Source organism: Lampetra fluviatilis, chromosome 20, assembly GCF_964198595.1.
Source record: "Lampetra fluviatilis chromosome 20, kcLamFluv1.1, whole genome shotgun sequence".
In the NCBI taxonomy this organism is placed as follows: Eukaryota; Metazoa; Chordata; class Hyperoartia; order Petromyzontiformes; family Petromyzontidae; genus Lampetra; species Lampetra fluviatilis.
The window spans coordinates 8,194,011-8,214,097 of NC_136294.1; the positions used below are offsets into that span (position 1 = coordinate 8,194,011).

General features: G+C 41.3%; 1 protein-coding gene across 1 annotated transcript; it reads right to left on the bottom strand.

Annotated features, from left to right (window-relative positions):
* Nucleotides 1–1,034: 1,034 nt before the first annotated feature.
* On the bottom strand, nucleotides 1,035–12,933 carry LOC144937755 (endophilin-B1-like). Its single transcript, XM_078865198.1, has 9 exons — nucleotides 12,780–12,933; nucleotides 8,625–8,766; nucleotides 7,320–7,448; nucleotides 5,680–5,813; nucleotides 5,069–5,161; nucleotides 4,690–4,779; nucleotides 3,583–3,683; nucleotides 2,126–2,303; nucleotides 1,035–1,618 (listed from the first exon to the last, which is right to left on the bottom strand). Exons 1-8 carry the CDS (start codon nucleotides 12,849–12,851, stop codon nucleotides 2,135–2,137), a joined length of 930 nt encoding a protein of 309 aa, XP_078721324.1. The 5' UTR covers nucleotides 12,852–12,933; the 3' UTR covers nucleotides 1,035–1,618; nucleotides 2,126–2,134.
* Nucleotides 12,934–20,087: the final 7,154 nt, after the last annotated feature.

Genomic DNA, 20,087 nt, shown 5'->3' on the forward strand with positions numbered 1-20,087 from the left:
AAGGGCGATGCTGGGGCTCAGTGGGGTATATTCAGGGACACACTGGGCATGATTTCCCTCGTGAAAAAAATACCATTTCAGTATTTTTCCATAAAAAATACATTGCGACTTTCACTTAAAATACGGGCAAAAATCCCATTTGCCAAGATGGGATTCAAATTATTTGGTAATCTGTCCTCCCAAAAACATATTGGTACGTGATCATGTGATGCAAATTCCCATTTCCTCCCACGGACAGACTTGTGAATAGAATAAGGACACTTTTCACTATCATAAATACTGTATCATCTCTTTCAAATACAAAGATGTTATTTTACATAAAAGATGTGTCCTCAAATGCTGTCAGCTTTACTCGCTTATTTGTTTTCTAATGATCCCAAAGCACTCAACGGTGTGTTGTGATGTTATCACCAGTAATCTGCATGCAATAGGCACTTCCACTAGCTGCATAGACAGAGATACGCATCTGCCTGTGAGTGATTCTAGGCACGTGGCTTGAATACAAACAACCGTACATAATGCAAGGCATTATGGGCTGAATAACTCATAAAGGAGCAAGCCAAGTATTGAGCTGCAGCAATGAATGGCATAATGGCTTTCAAAGGCAGCATTGTATTGAACAAGGGACACTGTTTTATACACGGCTCTTCAAATAATGCAGTCCCGTATTATGCTTTGTATTTTTTATATCTTGTCTCGGCTTAAATTTGTGACCAGATTTAAGTCACTGTATGCAGTATTGATGATAGAATAAAATTGTAATTAGTCGTGCATTGAAACATTATAGACCGCCATAACTTTTCTTTGTATGCGGCTTGTGCGATTGACTCGGAGCCAATTTAATTTATTTCCCAAGTTTTTGGGATTACAGTAATTAAAACATCTGCAGCTGCTGTGGTGTTAACATAGTTTTTTATAATTAACCCTTTTGCGTAAATAATTTCATCTTTTATGCATATTTACATTGCTACATTGAAATATACACTACTCTCATTAAACAAATTTCAGCACCGTAACAAACTTATTTTCAAGAAAAAATCCTTTTATTTAATGTTGCATTAGCTCCAATTTCCAGTAAAAAAAACAACACTTTATTTATCAGATTTGCATACCCAGCCCGAAGCTCTTTAACATTGTTATTAAAATACACAATTGACACCGAGATAGGAAAACGTAGGCACCGTTGAATTCTCTGCATACATACGTTATATAAATGCGTATTGAAATCATGTAAAACAAGTGATTTGTACTACGTCGTTCTACGTGGTTGTAAGTGCTAACCTATAAGTGAACCGCCGTCACCCCAAACCAAGCAGTTTAAAACAAATCACCATTTCCACAAAGCCCATCATGCCAGCCATAATTCATAAGAGACGATATGCGAATTGTGGCCTCTTTGAATGAAAGTACACAGTACAGTGGCAATTGCCTACTTCTTTGCAATACTGTAGTCCAATTTACTCTCTTGACCATGCTTAAACATCGAACCCAACCTCGTGCCCTTGGCTTACTGTGGTGGGACTTTTAGCGAGTTTCGCTGGAACCGTTTATTGCGATGACGTTATGCTGTTCAGGCACGTCTGGTCCCTCCCAGTCTGCATCCTCTGGATTTGAAACACTGGGGGGTGGTGGGGGAAGAAAAAAAATCCAGCAGCATATGTTGCAATGAATTAGGAAAACTACAGTAATGTTACGAACAATTATAATAATTTACATATCTGTAATTCCACTGCTGGATGAAGGCCTCCGTGCACTGTGTCACCATAGGGATTGTTTGACGATATTGGTCAGTGCGGGTTGGTGAAGGAGGGGAGAGTACAGACTTGTTCAGATATCATGCTCGACTGTTAGCCTCGACCGGGAATCAATCCCTGGTATCCAGGTTCATAGCACAGTGAGTGAATCAGAACCGAAATCTTTATTTATACTGAAGGAATCCGGTGAGCTATGAAGCTCATTGTTACAGATATCCAGTAAACAGCTGGATCACATCTCTTTGCTGTTTATTGTTATCGTTAACTGTTTTACATGTTTATTCTGACATGAAAATATATCCAGTAAGTCAAATATTTCCTACCGTGGAATTACATTTCGCATTTCTTAAAGCCGTGAATGTTCATCTCACCACCAGACTTTACAGGCCATCAATCAGGGAGAGTTCAGCATCGTCTTCAGCCTTTGGAGGAACCACGACCTTTGGGGAGACTGTGCTCTTCGGAGGATCCACGTTCTTTGGGGCATATGTGTTCTTCGGAGGATCGGCCACTTTTGGAGGATCGGCCACTTTTGGCGGTTCAGGTTTCCTAATCACAAATGTAAATTATGGTTATTGCAGTACTGAACGTGACTCCTGCCCGATCACTTTTGCACTGATAAACTATGCAGGAACGCTGCAATTTATAGATTAGAATTCATAGATTAGCTTCTGCGTCGGTAGTTAATGCAAAGAAATACTGTGTTCATCTTTAGAGAAGTTAAATTTGAAGAAATGAGCCTTATAAAATATCACTGGCAAGGGTCCAACTTTAGAGATAATGTTCTTCAGGGTATTAAATAGACTACTGTCCATTTTTGTTAAAGCTCAAACAATGTATAAGAGAGAGCACGTTTTAACGCATGATGACGGACGCTTGTGTTGCGCCCGAAACGTCGTGATTTATTTTATTTTTATACCTACGTGACTTTACCGAAAGAACCAAAGAGTATGGATTCCTGCAGTCACGAAATCTTCAAATCAAGATCATACTTTAGCAGTATGTTTTAGTATAGTTAACCCTATGAACGCTTTGCAATAATATGTCATTGGTACATATATGAATATGGGGCTAAAAACAAGCCTAATGTTAAGTTAATGCAGACAATTTCAATTCTGTTATATACTTAGTTCTATTTTTTTGTCAGACTTTCCTGCTTGTTTAATTTGCAATCCTAATACAAGTCACGCTTAAATTATCCCAAATAGCTGTCCTGAGCAGTATAAAAATATCACGAATAGCGTCACTGTGAAACGACATTTTTTTTACTTGCAACACCTCTACAATGAAAATCTCAAACGAGTGTATTTTTACATGAAATTTATGTAAGCAGCTGTTGAAGCCCACATGCACACCAAACTTTAACCAATGCATGCCAAGATAGCATAATGACCACTTAGTGGAGACATGCAGTGGGGTGGGACCAAAGCAAACTTCAGCAGCCCTTACCCACGTATCTCATAGAGTTTGTGTATGTGTTACAAGGCAAAGGTGCAGGTCTGCAAGTTATAACTTGCGTGACCGCTGATGGAAGGGCCTCCACTAGATGGAGCTCTACAGAGCTTCTCTAAAGCGTGTATTTGGCCTACTCTTCCATGCTGGCCTTACGTCTTGGAAGAGGTGGGAGTAACCACATTTTATCTCATCACACGCAGCCTGCTGATCGACTAACATGTGTATCCATTTATAATGCAGGATGGAGGGATTCAAGAAACTTACCGTGCACCACCACTCAACCCTGATAAATCTAGTACAGAAAATCATCACAATGTTACGTCGCAAATCAGCTGTTTCTTGGCAAAAAAACAAATTGTATCAAGTGTCTTACTTTCCCAAGTCTTGCTGCAGGGTTTTCAGCTTCTTCAGACAGTCTTCGTGGTATTTGGCTTTAGCATCAACGTAGTGATGCAAGCATGCCAGGTGACTCACCTGGGTGTGGGAAATGGCAGTACCGTGTCAAACAAAATTGGGCAGTGTATATGTGTGAATCCCAACCAAAAAAACCATACAAACCCACTGGAGGCCATATTTTTCACGCTGGTGTCAGGTGGCAGATGGCAGTCACACATGTTGCCAAGCAATTGTCCAAAACACTTCAAGATTTCAGAGTTTGGAGGGGGGGATGGGTCTTGATGTGCACCCGAACATAGTTGAGAACCCACTTTGTAGACGGTGGAATAGAAGCAGTGCCCTACCACACATGCTTTTTTTCACCACTCAACACAACGAGCCTACTGCTAAATATGATATTTTACAATAAAAATTCAATGCATTACGTACATTTAAGTCAATGAAAAAAAGCATGTGCACATTCAGGGTTTACAAAACTCTAATGCTCTTGCCTTTTCAAAGTGCATCTATTCAGGTTTATCAATATTGTCAATTTGAAATGAAAGAAAATGACGTCATATATTCATTGATAATGTAAAATAAGTGAGTTAGAACCCACTTCGCTCCAATGGAGAGCATCGTTTTTAAAATGAACGAGATTGTCCCGAGCGAAAATTGGAGTATGAAAGCCCATCTTCAGCATAATCGTAGCACACCACGGAAAGGGGAGTATCGAGTGAAGGTGCTCTATAAACATAAGATAAAATATTGTTTGGATAAAGGAATGGGAAAGAGAGAAGAAGAAGAATGGGAAATAGGAGGAAATTTATGGAAAAGCAATGAATAGGGATAGGGAGGAAGAGGGTCAGGAGAGAGGAGTATAGGGATGACTACATGAAGGCCCTAAGCTGCATGGAGCAGCTTCTGTCTTCACAGAGGGCAGAGAGAGGGAAGGTATTCAGTGCGAGGTGGCCACACAGAATTTATGCGATTTACATGAAGCATGAGCTGATTTAGATATAGATAGATATAGAGTATAGATATAGGTGTTGTGGCCGAGTGCGATGAGATGAGATGTCAAAGTGTCTGCCGTTGTGCTGCTCACGTGAGTGGACTTGAGACCTTCCAGGAGGATCTTGGTGGTCTCGGCCTGGTGATCAAACTGGGCCTGGGCCTGGCGGGTTTCAGCCTCCAGCTGTGAATGCAGTACAAGAGATGTCAGACAGGGCAGCAACCAAATGAAGGTTTGTTGCTTTGTGACATGTCAGCGTACCTCGTGTTTGAACGCAGACTGTGTAACTGACGAAATAATAACGAAATCATGACCTTCTTAGGCCATTTCCTATTACATGTTCATTAAAGTTTTGTAATTGGATCACTCAAATCTTTACGTTTTTTTACTTTTTACAATGTGATATTTCCAGTGTTCATGTATTTTGGTGTTGCAGCTGGTGGTGTTCATAATCGGCCTAGCCATACCGTACCTTTTGTCTTTCTTCCTCATCAGTGCACCTTTTCAGCTTGGACCTGAGTGTGTCCAAGTCCAAGCGTTTGGCTTCCAGAGCCTTCCTCTCTCTCTGAAAACACATTACGGTATACAAAGCATTGAGGTTAGAGGATGAACATATACTGCATTAACACAGGCACACAATCAACCGTGTAATTTTTTTCAAGATGTACAATATACTGTGCTGTATTGTCCACTATAAAGGAAGCACTTTCCTAGCTGGTGCTTTATTTTATTGAACCTGCCGTGACCTATATATACACGAACATTTTTAAAGCATATCACGCTAGCCTGTTTAAACTGTGGATGGACTTCATGAATACAACGAAGGTCAAAGACCATCAACTGATTTATTTAAGTAGACGGCATTTCAAACGCCTACAGATTATACTCAGTCCTTTGTGTAATTCTTAGCAGGGTAATGCAAAGCTACACGTACGTAGTAATAGTTACCATCACACTGTGTTTATCGATTAATCAATTAGGAAATATCACTGTATTGTAGTGAATTTTTGGTTGTAATTTTAGACACCGGTATGACTCAGAAGATGAAACCTCTTCACCACGGAGTGCGAAACTGAAACTCACAGCAATGATGGCAACATCGTTTTCAAGGAACTTGTGCAGAGGGCCCAGGAAATCCTTGGAGACGACATGGATGTATTCCTTCTCGCTGGTCCCAAGCTGCTTGTGGGTTTCGCCTGCCTTTGTCAGCGCAGCACCTGAATCCACAATGGAACACTCGAGATGTAACCTTGCATAAAGATAAATATTGCAAAAAAAATATCAGGCGCGGTCTTCATTCGCTCTCGGAGAGCAAGAGAATGACGTGAGAGGTGCAGGAAACCACAGGCGGTGGGACGGCAGCCATTATACAACACCAACAGTTGCCCAAGCTCTGTGGCCCTACATTGGGATATCGTTGATTTGTCATACAAAAGCAGTGGAGGGAATCCTGGTGTTATCAGTGCTCATGTGCACAGTTCATTGATGGTTTAATTTCATTCACTGATGAATGTATAACATCCCCATTATGGGAGTTTTTTTTGGGTTAGATAGCGTAAATATAAATGCGTCGTTAAACCCCCCACCACCCGACACAGCCAATTAGTAAGGCTTGTCACGTAAATAAAACATGCCAATTCGTTACTCGTTCAGCACACTGGTGTGTTGGATAGTAAAACCACAACAATTACAAATCGAGTACAACACAACTAGTAACGCATTGGCATGTTTTGTTTACGTGACAAACCTTATTAGTTGGCTGTGTCGGGTGGTGGCAGGTTTAACGACACATTTATATTTACGCGATCTAACCCAAAAAAAATTATTATTATGGATAATATTGGTCGCGAAAGCCTACGTGTTAAACTAACAAGCCCATTGTAAATCGGTACTGTATTTGCACTCTGGAATAGCAACGCCCGAGCTCTGAGGGTACAAAATGGCATCAGATAGGGTTTAAGCACATCTACAAAGTTAAGGAGAACTTTGTGCCATTCAAGCGTGAAATGCCTGGGAGATATGACTATGAATTAATGATGAGTTCTTTTGTTGTTGCCTGCCAAGATGTGTCGTCCCGACGTCAGTAGAGAATTCCAGTACAGTTCTGTAATATATCGGGACTTTTTAAGTGACTACTTCAGTGCAATTTCCCAAAGCTGATTGTAGATAATTGTAGTTTCTGCAGGTAACTGTTGAACTATCTTGACCAAGTGGTACACGTATATGTACAGCCCTTTTTTCAATCCACTGCTGGATGAGGACCTCATTCTGCGTGGGTCATGGGGGTTATTTTACCGTCCTTCACCATGTTTGTCAGTGTGGGTCGGTGAAGGCATATGGACATGGGAACGTAGAAGTACAGTCCAACAATGGATTTTACTGCAATGCCCTCTGCTGCCTGTCACTTAGCCACGCAGTCTACAATATCTGTTGTGCATGATGGACGTCAATACAAGCATTATTCTGGTTCGATCCTAATATTTGGGGGCACGTTCCAGGTGATTTGTTCAAAGGCTGACCATGGTAAAGACTTGTATGTAATACAAAAAGCTGATTTAGACACGTGCAATGTACTATGAAAATGACTTAAGATTGCCTATGGAGCCTACAAATCAATAGTAAAATTGGCCATTGAATGCAGCATATAAATGGATTGATCACATTAATGGGGCGGTAATGGGCTGCCCATGTTCCGCGTTGAGAAACGCACTCAATCTGCTCACCATAGTTAGTGCCGGGTCCCAGCTCTTGGCCGGCATCCACGAAGCTCTGACCCAGGATCTCGGTGTCTGTCTGCCGTGGGCTTGGTGGCATGTCCAGAAAACCGGTGAAAAACTCCTGCACCCGGGCACCTGGAGAGAACGACATCAGAAGATGCAATGGGGTAAAATGTGTTATTAATTACGAGTACAGCATTTAAGCAATTCAAATCTTTACTCTGTTTTTTTTGGTATAAAATAAAATAAATCACGACGTTTTGGGCACGACACATGCTTTCCCACCTAATGATGGACGCTTGTGTTGTGCCCGAAACGTGATTTATTTTATTCAATACCTACGTAACTTTACTGAAAAAACCAAAGAGTATGGATTCCTGCAGTCACGAAAGCTTCAAATCTAAATTTAAATCTTACTTGTTCGGTTTTATTGTTGTTGTTGTTTGCGATGGTTTAGGACATCCTGCTCTAGTATGTAGTCAGCAAATCAATTAAATTGACAAGAAAAATAAAGTAAAGTCACACGAAATGCACAACAGATGGCAACCCAATACTGATTTGTGATGTCGCAGATGTTATAGTGGCAAGATAAATAATGTGATGCATGGGTGCACATATGCAATCTGACACGTACCTTTTTTCAGCCCTTTAAAACGTTTGTAGAACATGACAAAGACTTTATAATAAATTGTATGTAGTGTGAGAAAAAATGTCTCTTTATTTCGCCAAACTGAGTTACCGCTCAGTTTGACACGTAGGCTTTCGCGATCAATATCATCCATAAGAGGTTTTTGGGTTAGATCGCGTATATAAATAAAATGTGTCGTTAAAATCCGCCACCACCCGACACAGCCAACTAGTAAGGGTTGTCACGTAAACAGAACGTGCCAATTCGTCACTAGTACAGCACACCGGTGTGTTGGAGAGCCAAGCCACAGTACTCAGATTGTAAATGTTGTGGCTTGGCTCTCCAACACAGCTTGCTAATCATTTAAAATTGAGAAGTCTCCGGTTTGAACTCTGCGGCACAGCAGTTGAAGCAATGCGCAGGTTTCTGCAATCTGCCCACCTCTGTCCACCCAGCTGTGTGAATATGTACTCTGCAGTCTACTGGAAGGTCGCGTGTGGTAGGGTGAATTGTGGGTAATACCCACCTCTTTCAAGACATCAGGCCAGCATTGAAGAGTAGGCCAAAAATACCCTCTAGAGCTCTCTCTAGTTGGAGGCCCTTACACCAGCAATGAAAATGAGCAAGCAATTGCAGGGCTGCACCTTAAACCCTTGACCTCACACCAGAGAAATGGGACTTACTGGGATTGGGCTGTATGACCACTTCAACTTGCTTGATGAGCTTATCTGTCCAGTTCTTGGTGATGTCCACATCGCCAAAGAGCTTGAGAAAGCTGGCGTCCAGTTCTGTCTTCTCGGCTTGGCCCACCGTCTCTCCCGCCATCTGCCGAGGGCACGCACGCGAATGTCTCTTAGGAGGCAGGTACAGCCGGCACTCGCGTGAATTTGTCTTCGGAGGAAGGGACATCCGGCTGCAGGGAAGCATTCAACCTGTGTGTGCGTTTGAAGTGAAAGGAATAACTGATAAAAATGTAAGTAGGTGTACAAAACTATAGGTTGTAGCGCTATACTACTGTAATGTCTATAACTACTGCCTGTACAAAATTGGCATATTTCAGTGTAAAAGATTCACTGTTATATTATTAACTTGAGGGCCTTTTACAATGCTACGTTTTTGTAAAGTTCCATTGCATGCTGGTGTAAAAAAAGAAATCACTAGATTTTTTAACTACTCACATTGTAAAACTAAAACTTGGCACTATTCTCACAAAAGCGAGAATACATACGTTTCGGTATCGTGAATTCAAATCATGAGTACATTTGGTATTCTTATCGTGCAAAGCTGTAACAAGCGCGATGTTGCACAGACGATTATAGTCTGCAGTAGTTTCGTAATTTTGCCAATCGAGTAATTTAATGATAGTTTTTATTTATTTGGACCATTACGCCGACACACGTGACCTCCTCTGTTCCTCAAAAATGTCAGGGGATGTTCATGTTCCCTGTGACGCTGGCGGCGCACGGTGCTTTTCGGTTAATACACCCGCAGTATTAACCAGGACAGCCGTGGGGCTTGAACCACAAACCTCTGCACCAAATGTCAAACATGCTACCGCACAGTCATATCACTTGCACATGACATTCATTTATTTTTTATGTTAAAGTGAAAAAAAAACCAGCGTGCAATAGTTACATGGTCATGATTATGGTCACCATTTTTATTGTGGGAAATGGGAACCTTGAGGGAAAATTCACACTGCTGCTTGAACTGGATGACAGGAGACCACAGATCTCCTGTTTTGTCATTGCTGTTTATTTAAATAATCTAGTTGAATCACTCTTTTCTAGTGAAATTGGTACACATCTCTCCCTTGTGTCCTCACTTTACCATCTATTAAGACCCTCAATAAAATGTACAGTACTGCAGTGCAGTTCTTTGGAAGAGATCCACCGATTTTTATAAACAAGGATAATTGTGGGTAATATTTTTCATTTATTTCATACAAAATACTGATACCAATTATGATTCATTTATTATGTAAGGCACCATTCTCAATTAAATGCCCGCCTGCGCTCACCCGGTACAAGCTAAAAATGTGACAATGCACAAGCAGTACGCTTTTCTAGGTCCGCCACACGTAAAGGAACAGCAATATTTTTACATTGTGCTAAATAACAGAACTCTACTTAAATGCTTTTTTTTATGGGTTCTAGTGTGATTGCTTGTATAAAAAAATTATGTTTTTGATGGTGCATGGGTTTTAAGCCAACGTCATCTGGGAATTGTGCAATAAAGTTCAATTGCCCCGCAGGAGACATAAATCAAATAAATTTCCCTGCTCGGACCTGAAGCCCATTTATGGGTCGGTCATAACACTGTTAGATATCCGCAAGAAAGCGCCGTACACCATATTCGTTTAACAAAACGCCATCCTTGTTATTTTTTTGACAGCGTGCAAATGTCAGAGATGTGTGGCAGTGTCAAAAAATAAATAAATACGTGCCTAGATCATGGTCCAATGCACTGAGAAGGGAATGTTCCATTTGGCTGTGAACGTCAACTCTGCACTGCTTGAGGAAGTCGTCGCTGCTGCAGATTTATTGTATTTTCACCTGAGACTGTACAGTACCATACGCTGCAGTGTAGTAGCATTCCTGGGTGTGGTATTAATACGCAGCGAGGAAAGTTTTGTTCAAGGGTCTTTCATTTTAGATTTGAAGCTTTCGTGACTGCAAGGAATCATACTCTTAGGTTTTTTGGGTAAAGTCACGTAGGTTAAAAATAATAGAAATAAAATAATAATAAATGAAAATATATCAATTAAATCACGACGTTTCGGAGGCAACACAAGTCTCCGTCTTCAGGTGGGACCGTCACAGCCACAACACCGCACGTACAGTAAATTTGTAAATTTGGCTTTGACGGTCCCACCTGAAGACGGAGACTTGTGTTGCCTCCGAAACGTCGTGATTTAATTTATTTATTTTCATTTATTATTATTTTATTTATATTATTTTTTACCTACGTGACTTTACCAAAAAAACCTAAAAGTATGTCTTTCATTTTGTTCTCATTTTCAAACGTTTATCTGCCGACTTCAGTTCCGATTTTTCGGTTCTGCAAACATTTGTAGAAATTATATTGTCATTTTTTTGTCGATGAAAGAACCAAGAAGCATGTTCTACTCGTGAGTTTTGCGGTGTTGTGGGTTAAATAAAAATAGTCATTTATCTTGAGCTATGAAAAATAAGAATAGGTTTCACATTTGTTTGGCAATCAAACAGGTGTTAAGATATTCTTGGTTCTTTCCGTAAAGTCACGTAGAAGGGAAATAATAAAATATGAAACAATAAAAATTATCACGACGTTTCGACTGCAACACAAGCAATCATCATCAGAATTTTTATTGTTTTATATTTTTATTATTTTATTATTTCCCTTCTACGTGACTTTTCCGAAAGAACCAAGAATATGAATCCCTGCAGTCACGAAAGCTTTAGATCAAAATTTAGGTGTTAAGATGTTCAAACACCAAATAGAAACCTTTGGCAAGGAATCAATTCTGCATTAACCACATGCACTTGTGGTCCACATGCAAATAAACACGCCTTGATTATCTCTGCATTGTCTTTGAAACTGATTGGTCTACACCAGAGATAGTTTTCTAAATGGCCTCGTCTCACCAGTGTCAGACCAGAGGACGCCAAATGGTGAACAGTACCAAGACAATGCCCGCATTATCTCTATGGCTCAATATTCATCAAATAAAGAAAGACCAAAACCCTCATTGGTGACACTTTAGCACGCATCTCAATGAAGCAGAAGGAACGCATTTTTCCTTTGCATGAAATGTATATCGAAATGTCAATTGACATTTTCCATTAATTAGAATTGATAGTACATACATATAATTCAAATGGCTTTCCTCAGCATTACTAATATGACTCTTTAAATAGCTTGTGTGATGTGATGTGACTCCTCGGGCCAGGATATATGACACTGACGTGCAATACTCTCACGCTTAGTTAACTTCAAAGGTGGCAAATGCATTTCCAGATTATGCGAGGTTTATTTATTTCATTGTCTGGTGAACTTTAGCTGCATGTAGCACACAGCCCAACATTTGTGAATGTAACATTTCAGCGCTTCAATTGTGTCTACGTCATGCTTTTATTGTTAAAGAAAATACTAAAATAACTCTGCCTTAATTGCATATTGAACATCTCAGAAAATGGGGATACCCTTTCATATAACTACGACAGTATTTTCAAAATACTCAGTACCGTCTGGTATTATCAATGATCGAGTTGACACGTGTAAATATTTTGTATCCAATATCAGACCAAATTATGCAATCTGCAGACCTTTAAAAACGCTTGAATTGCGAGCGAGAGAGAAATAGTAATACTTGCATTTTATATAGCGTCATTCATTCTAATATCATCTCACAATGCTGTACATTAATTATAATTCAGGTCCAAATCCCATATACAGCCACTACCAAGTAAATTAAAACCCGACTACCAAGCAAAATCAATAAACAATTTCCGAAATGGTACCAAAACAAAAAGCACAAACGTCAACAAAAGTTATCACAACAAACAAATGCGCCCATTAGATCTACACATCCCAGACCACACAATCCCAACTTCCCAAAAAAGCCAGTCAAAAAGTTACGAATTTTTTTTTTAACCAATCGGTCCGAAATGACTATCAATTTCTGGCCAGTCACGGGCGTTGGCTCGCACGGTTTTTAGCGCACGCAGGGACTTGTGACGTGCGACGTGGCTGGCGGTCGAGAACTCTGACCGCAGCAGGATGATGGGAACGAGCAGCGTAAAGTGAAAACTATAATATTTGCGATAGGTAAAAAAAACCCTACTTATTCAGCTCACCTGAAAGACACGGTTGAAGAAATTCATGGCGTCGTTGGCCATCGACTTGACACCTTGCTGGGCTTGCTCCATGTCGTCTGCAGAAGAGTCTCGGGCGAGAACTTTTGTGTTGTGGTCGCTTGCCCTTGCCTGGTCCTTCGGCTGCAGGTGCCACCTCGTCTGTAGGTGTGGCCCCGCCTATGTTTAGCTTTTTCTGCCTCTTGCTGGAATCTGCCCTGGCAATTACACTTGCCGACAAAAGAAGGCTGCATGACTGGTCTAGCAGGATCAACGTGGGGCGGACCGACGTTTTTATTTCTCTGGTGACAATGTTTAACCAGATGTCCGACAGGGCACAACTGGCCTCGAGCTTGCTTCATACAGTGACATGCGAGGCGCATTTTCATCAGAAAGGTTGGGAAGGATTAAGAAGAGAGAAGTTGGTGCCATTGGAGACGTTGATTTTTTTTCCCAGCCTGTGCTCCCACTTTTTGGCGTGTTACTCTATCCACACTACATACTTTGCCCCCCACGCGTATTGGAGTGCCCAAATAAATTGCATGCATACTGAATGTTTGTGAAGAACAGAACATTATTTCTATAAATACAACGTATGATCTCTAAACCATAAATGGTTTTGTTGAATTAATGGACAAACTATCCAAAAGTTTTTTTTTATTTCCAGTGAAACATTTTAGAATACGTTTTGTATGCACACAGAGACATTGTGCAATGCATACAGAGACATTGTGCAATGCACAAGAGGTGGCGGAGTGAACCAAAGTATCAGATTAGCTTGGGATTTCAAAGTGAGAGTGATTTTGGAAGTGGCAGTATATATATAAACTTGAGCGGGCAATTGACCATCCTACATTTGTTTAGCTCTTAATTGAGTGACATCAACTTGTTTTTTTTCATAGTCTCCTATAACACTGGTCAACAACAAAAAAATCTGGCCTGGACTTTTGCAGCTCTTTCAGACTAATTTCAGGGTGCTGATTCCAAATCTGATCTCAGATTTGCTCTATAACATCTCAGTTTTATGCTATCGGCATACCCCATTTTCATTGATTTTACCCGAATTTAAATCTGTCACTTATGATTGCAAGTTGTTGCGAGTCAGTGACTGCTTTAGTGTTAAAATGTGGTGCTGTATTTTTAGGATAGTGTGTTTATAATATCATTTTATGTAGATATCCACATTTATTTAATATTTTTCTTCTGCAGTTTTTATTGAAAATGCAATATTTGATATCTCAAAAACCTGATGTGATAGACAAAAACTGATGCCAGATTTGGAATCAGCACCCCGAAATTACATTAAACCCGTTGGAATACCTTATGCCAGAAAAAGTGTGTTGACCAGTGTAACCAGTGCACTGTGCTATGAACCCAGAAACCCAAGTTCGATCCCTGCCACGGTTATCATCATTGATGAGTGATATCTGAACTGGTCCTGGGCCCTCACGCTTTCACCAAACCACATTGACCACCTTGATGAGAAATGGTCAATCAACCCATATGACCGATATGGCATGGGAAGGATTTCAATCAGCCGTGGACTAACAAAGCAATGTATATTATAAACATTTTTTATCACCAGGGAACCTGCAGATTGTGCAGTCATGTGCTTTTTCTGCGTGAATAAATGCGATCTGTGGCATGATGCCAAGATACATTTTGCTTCCTTCCCATATTTATTTCTCCATATAATAAGAGTGGGTTTTAAACAACCCATTTGGCTGCACAACGTTCTCGTAGTACAACTTATCAGCAGTATTGGTCCAATGCAAACTAAATTTATTCCCGTTAGTTTGAACCAATGTTGGAGGACTGCTCAATGTTTATAGGCAAGCTCCCTTCATGTTAGAAATGGGTCCTTGTTTGACACGAAACTCTGTCATTATTTTGTGATTATTTTGTGCAGTGTAATACCAGGCAGTAGACTACTGAGTGAGGCATTCTGCAGGGTGACACCACTTTTGCTCTCAATCATACACTATTCACGGGCATCTATTCACCCTGAAACATTTGCTATGCTGGGTTTGGGAAAAGGTTAAATGATTTTACTACATAGTCCTTATCAGCTGGAATAAAAGCTAAATATTATGGCAATTGCATGACATTTTATTTCAGTCATATTACATTTTCACATTCCAATATACACACAAATCAATGGTTAGGTTTCTCTTAATATCACATTTCTGGTGTCTCCTAATGCACAATGTTGAGTGGACATATTTGACATTGAAGCAATTGTAGGTAACACACTTATGGTGCTAAGATGCCATATCTCCTGATAACAAGGAGATGGCTTCGATAATAAACGATTTGCCATGCAGATCACACACAACACAAACCAAGAACAGACCACAACAGTCAGCACGTGTGGGGAAATTATTGTGCAGAAATTAAGAAAAACAATGACAATTCCGTTTATCTGCGGTGCACATTTATACCTCACTCCTATTTTCCATAGATTTGTTTTCATTGCAAGTGCAGTGCACGTATTAGCATTCCAATGGCATTAAATCCAATTCATAACATGCCTTATACAGCAATCATACCATGTCACTTTACAGACACAAATTACTTCTCTGTTGCTTGTTATTGTATTATATAGATACTACTCGACAACAGCAGGCCATACTGTATTGGTGTAACATATAAATTTGCCTGCAGGAATCACGTACAAATATACTCAATTTTACATGTAGATCAAATGCCAATGGCACCAAAGCAAATGAGCTATCAGGTGCTACACTTAGCGAAGGAAGGAACGATGAAAGCAAGTTGCCCAAAAGGAGAGGGCCTAAAAACAGTGATGGGCAACCTAGAGGAGTTGTTGGGCCACGTGATCAGCCCTCCTTCACCGCAGTGGGCCACCATCTTGAAACGCAGTGGGCCACGATCTCGAAATCGTGCTTGTGCACTCATCATAACCCTACGCGACACCATAGACGCACTTCAAACAGGCTACCACGTGGGCCTACACGGGCCGCGTGCAGCAAGTTGCCCACCACTGACCTAAAACCATCACCTAAGCTTTGAGCTGCTGGTCATCATCGTCCTCCCGTCTCTTTTTGCTACACACGGCTTCGATGAGCATTCCCGCCGTGAAGAGCAAGAGTGCGAGCGACGCAACCACCGAGCTGATGAGGGCGGCCAAGTTCTTGTAGAAGGAGGGTGACCGCTGCACTTGCACGATCCTGGGAGTCACCAGGGCCACCAGTGCCACGTTGGACATCTCGGACCTCACGTTGTGGGAGTTGTTGGCCCAGAGGGCAAAGTAGAGCACTGGCACCAGTGTCCAGGGCCATGCATCCGTCACGTTAAGTGTGATGGTTTCACGGCTGCCTGCCGGCGCCGGCGATACAAGGGAGCCATTGAGGAGCATGTGCGGTTTCACCACGCGGGCGCGGAGGGCAAACGTCCCCGGGTTGCCCAGCATGGGGCTCACCCGCAATTCGTAGAATGATGCTGCGGCGATAAAGAGACGGCAGATTTATTTTAGGGTAAATGTGAACAGGGGCGGCTAAGATGAGGACGACTTTTCTGGAACTGGGGCAGTCTGTCCAGTGATAAAGGCCCATGGAAGATGTAAGCTCGACAATGAGAGGGATTTTTTTTGCTGATGTTGCAACCAAAAAAATATACATTTATTAAATATTTCACCTTGAAAATATCTGGAGATGGTACATCACGTTTGCAAGGTTGTCCAGGGTGTCAATTGCCATATACATAGCCAGAGCCAGAGATTCCCCACATAGGCTTAACAGACTGTTGGGGAAAGCCCTGTTAGCGAGCACACGAGGGGGTGTGTGGCCAACACCACGCCTTGCTGCCTTTGTCTCCCATGTAGCGATTTTTACACATTGTACCAGGTACTCATTTGAGGCCACTTAGGGGAGGCCCAGGACTGGTGCAAGATCATGGTCACTGGTCCTGGCCGTGAGCGGGAATTAAATCAGGCGCCCGGGTTTGTAGTACAGGGTGCTAAACAGTGCACCACCGCTCCCCACATTATGTGTTTGCTATATATAACACATTGCTGTACATAGCAAACACATGACCTAGATACAAACATTTAATTTGCATAACTTGTACAGTATGCATGTATATAATTAATTACACACCTAGTCAAATACAAGAATGATGGCTTTATAGAGAGTGTGCATCAAACAGTGGTGACATCAGATGCATATATTGGGATATTTATAAATAGTGCGGTGATAACCACACCTGCTGGTGATCGGTACAATGGCATGCGGCTTTAGAAGGTCGTCAACAGTCAAAAGCTGGTGTTTGTATATATATTTGTTGTCATGTGTGGACACTGAAGAAACACGATTTTAGGGAGATGGGACAGAAATGACTTCACTAGGATGACTTATGAGCACGATGCCAGTCTTGATACATTTCACAGTTGGACCAAAACAGTGTCTGGACATATACTGTAAAATGACAAACACTTTTTATGGACCCTTATCCGACTGCGTGCCCTTTATTTAAAATTCCAAGCAAGTGTTCATAATTTGCATCCTGAGGCTGCGAGATGGTTTTATGAGCACTGTTTATAACGCAAGCGGCTGCTTGTTGTCAGAATGATTAAGCAGAATCGGCTCTTTTCTGCAGTATATTCTGAATGCCAACGGGGCGGAGAATAATATTCCCACGACATTTTAAAAAACGTGTGTGAAATACATTTTAAACATTGGGCAACATTTTCTTGCGATGATATTGATCTGAACACGCCTTGGCTCTGCACCCACGGTTGGCATTGCCAGGGAAATGAATTGTCGCTCCTTTTTGTATGTAACAGGTTGGCACACTTTAGCCGAGGGGCTTGTTAATTGGTAATTGTACGGGTTTTAAGTATAAAACAAATGCACACTAACGGTGATTTCCAGACAGCAAAATGCCCGCTCGTATCTGTAGAATTGGTCCGCGCATCATGGCTTGCACGGCATGCGAATGGGGTTTCTAAAACAAGGCTGAGTTCATTTATAAATGCAATATGGTGTTGTCACATTATATGTGTCCCAGACAGTTTGAAAATCTTTGATAGGATTTAAAGTTTTTTTAAATGACGTTACTTAAATTCTGCTTCCTAAGAATATATGTGTTATTCTTTTTTAATTGTGTGTTCTTTAATATTGGTAATTGTTTGTTGTTATAGCAATCAGACAAGACATATATCTATAGTTTGTGCTCCCTGGTTGCCTGGGTGAAAAGTGGGGTGTGTCCTTTCCAAAGCCTGGCCAGCTTGGCTCTAAAAACTCAATCTGCATATATATAAAAGGCAAAGTTGTGATTATGTGTGTGTGTTCAAAATGTTTAGCGTACTTCCCAACATGCAAATTTGCCATGTGGGTACTTTCCAGACTGTACACCATGCAAACATTATAAAAATACACTTTTGGGGGGGGGGGGGAGCTCAATAATGTATATATGTTTTGCACGGCAAATGAGCTGTGACGTCACATCTGTCATGTGACCCGCGCATGTGGAAGCGTAACACATTGTAGTGTCGTGGTTAGCGCGCTGCGCTACGAACCCGGCGACCCGAGTTCGATTCCTGCTCACGGCCACCACCGGTGACGATTATTTGAACCGGTCCTGGGCCTCCCCTAGGTCGACTCAGCCTCAAACGAGTAACTGGTGTGGTGTGTGAACATCGCCACTGGGGGGACAAAGGCGGCCGGGCGTGGTGAATCCAAGTCCCGGGCGAAGCTGGGTAGTAAAGCTAGTAAACAATAAAACTACACAGGGCACGGTGACAGAATCGATGTTATGGCATATTGTTGTAAAACAACAACACCTTTTGTCTGGATTATTACTCTTATTTACAGTGGTGGCTCCTCCTGACGGGCTGGTGGTGGCGGGCCAACTTGTAAAAAAATTAAATGGGGGAAAAAAACGTTAACAATACAGGCAGTCCTCTACTTACGATGGAGATGCGTTACGACGACCCCATCGTAAGTCAAAAATATCGTAAGTCGAAGATGGCCTAGCCTGCCCAGGAGTCTTAAAGAATGGTGATAATTTAGCAAAACAGAGCAATTTACAGTACCGTACTGTATAAACTATACACTATGTATTTATTAATTACAATACTGTATTGCACAGTAAAATGTAAAGTAAAAAAACAAGGTAAATTCTTAGCCTACCTATATTAACTGCAATTTAATAGAAAGTTTTTTCAGGAAACAATCCTATCTGCTATAAAAAAAAAACTTTTAACATGCATTGAACGTATCGCACCTCCCACGCTGCTGCGTTTGCCTGCCGCGCGAAATGTAAAATATTTTACAATTTTGTCGTATCGCTATCGCCATCCTAAGATCGAAATATCTATACTCTTAGGTTTTTTCGGTAAAGTAACGTAGGTAAAAATAAATAAATATTTTACCTACATTATACAAATTATAGAAATAATAATAGAAATAAACTAATAATAGAAATAAAATAATTATTGTATTTCTATGATTATTTCTATTGTTTTTATTATCTAAACCAATTATTTATTTATATTATTATTTCTATACTTTTTATTATAAATGTTTATTTTGTATGTTTTATTATTTATTTATTTTTACCTACGTGACTTTACCGAAAAAACCTAAAAGTATGAATCCTTGCAGTCACGAAAGCTTCAAATCTAGATCGAAATATCGTAAGTCAGACCATCGTAACTCGGGGACTACCTGTACTTAGCTGTTTATTCTAACGACCGTAGAACCTCCCTTACCACTCTCCACCTCGCTCTTTCACTCCACGGTCCACCAGCCCCCCCTTTCCGCAACAACCCGTGGGGCTGCCATGCCTCTGCCAATAAATTTACCCCAGCGGCCGCCGCCGCCGCTTATTTGTTCCCCAGCATGCACGCACATCCCAGGACGCTTTTCCCCAACAATCGCTTCACACCTCGGCCGTTGTCGGCGTTGCCCCCGGGCGCCGTCCAGGCCAGGTTCACGATGCCGAAATCGAGCAGCTCAGCCGTCAGGTCCGTCACACGGCACGGGGGCCACGCCGACTGCGCCGACACCTGAGACACGTTCACGACAGGCCGGTCACGTGCTGGCAGCCTTCGTCTGTAACACGACCCAAAAAGACCAGCTGTTCTCAAATAAAACGAAACAATTTTATTTTTATTTTTTACCAGGTTAAGGCCCACTGAGCGACATCGCAATACTCTTAGGCTTTTTCGGTAAAGTCACGTAGGTAAAAAATAAAAATACAATTAATAGAAGTAATAATAGAAATAAAATAATAAATCACGACGTTTCGGAGGCAACACAAGTCTCCGTCATCAGGTGGGACCGTCAC

What these genes read in the sequence shown, in the direction of transcription:
- LOC144937755 (XM_078865198.1), bottom strand. Translation starts at nt 12,851, where the DNA reads ATGGAGCAAGCCCAGCAAGGTGTCAAGTCGATGGCCAACGACGCCATG. An exon ending in ACGATGTTGCCATCATTGCT is followed by an intron (nt 5,162 to 5,679) that starts GTGAGTTTCAGT and finishes ATGTGTTTTCAG; the next exon opens with AGAGAGAGGAAGGCTCTGGA. An exon ending in AAGGTCTCAAGTCCACTCAC is followed by an intron (nt 3,684 to 4,689) that starts GTGAGCAGCACA and finishes TCCCACACCCAG; the next exon opens with GTGAGTCACCTGGCATGCTT.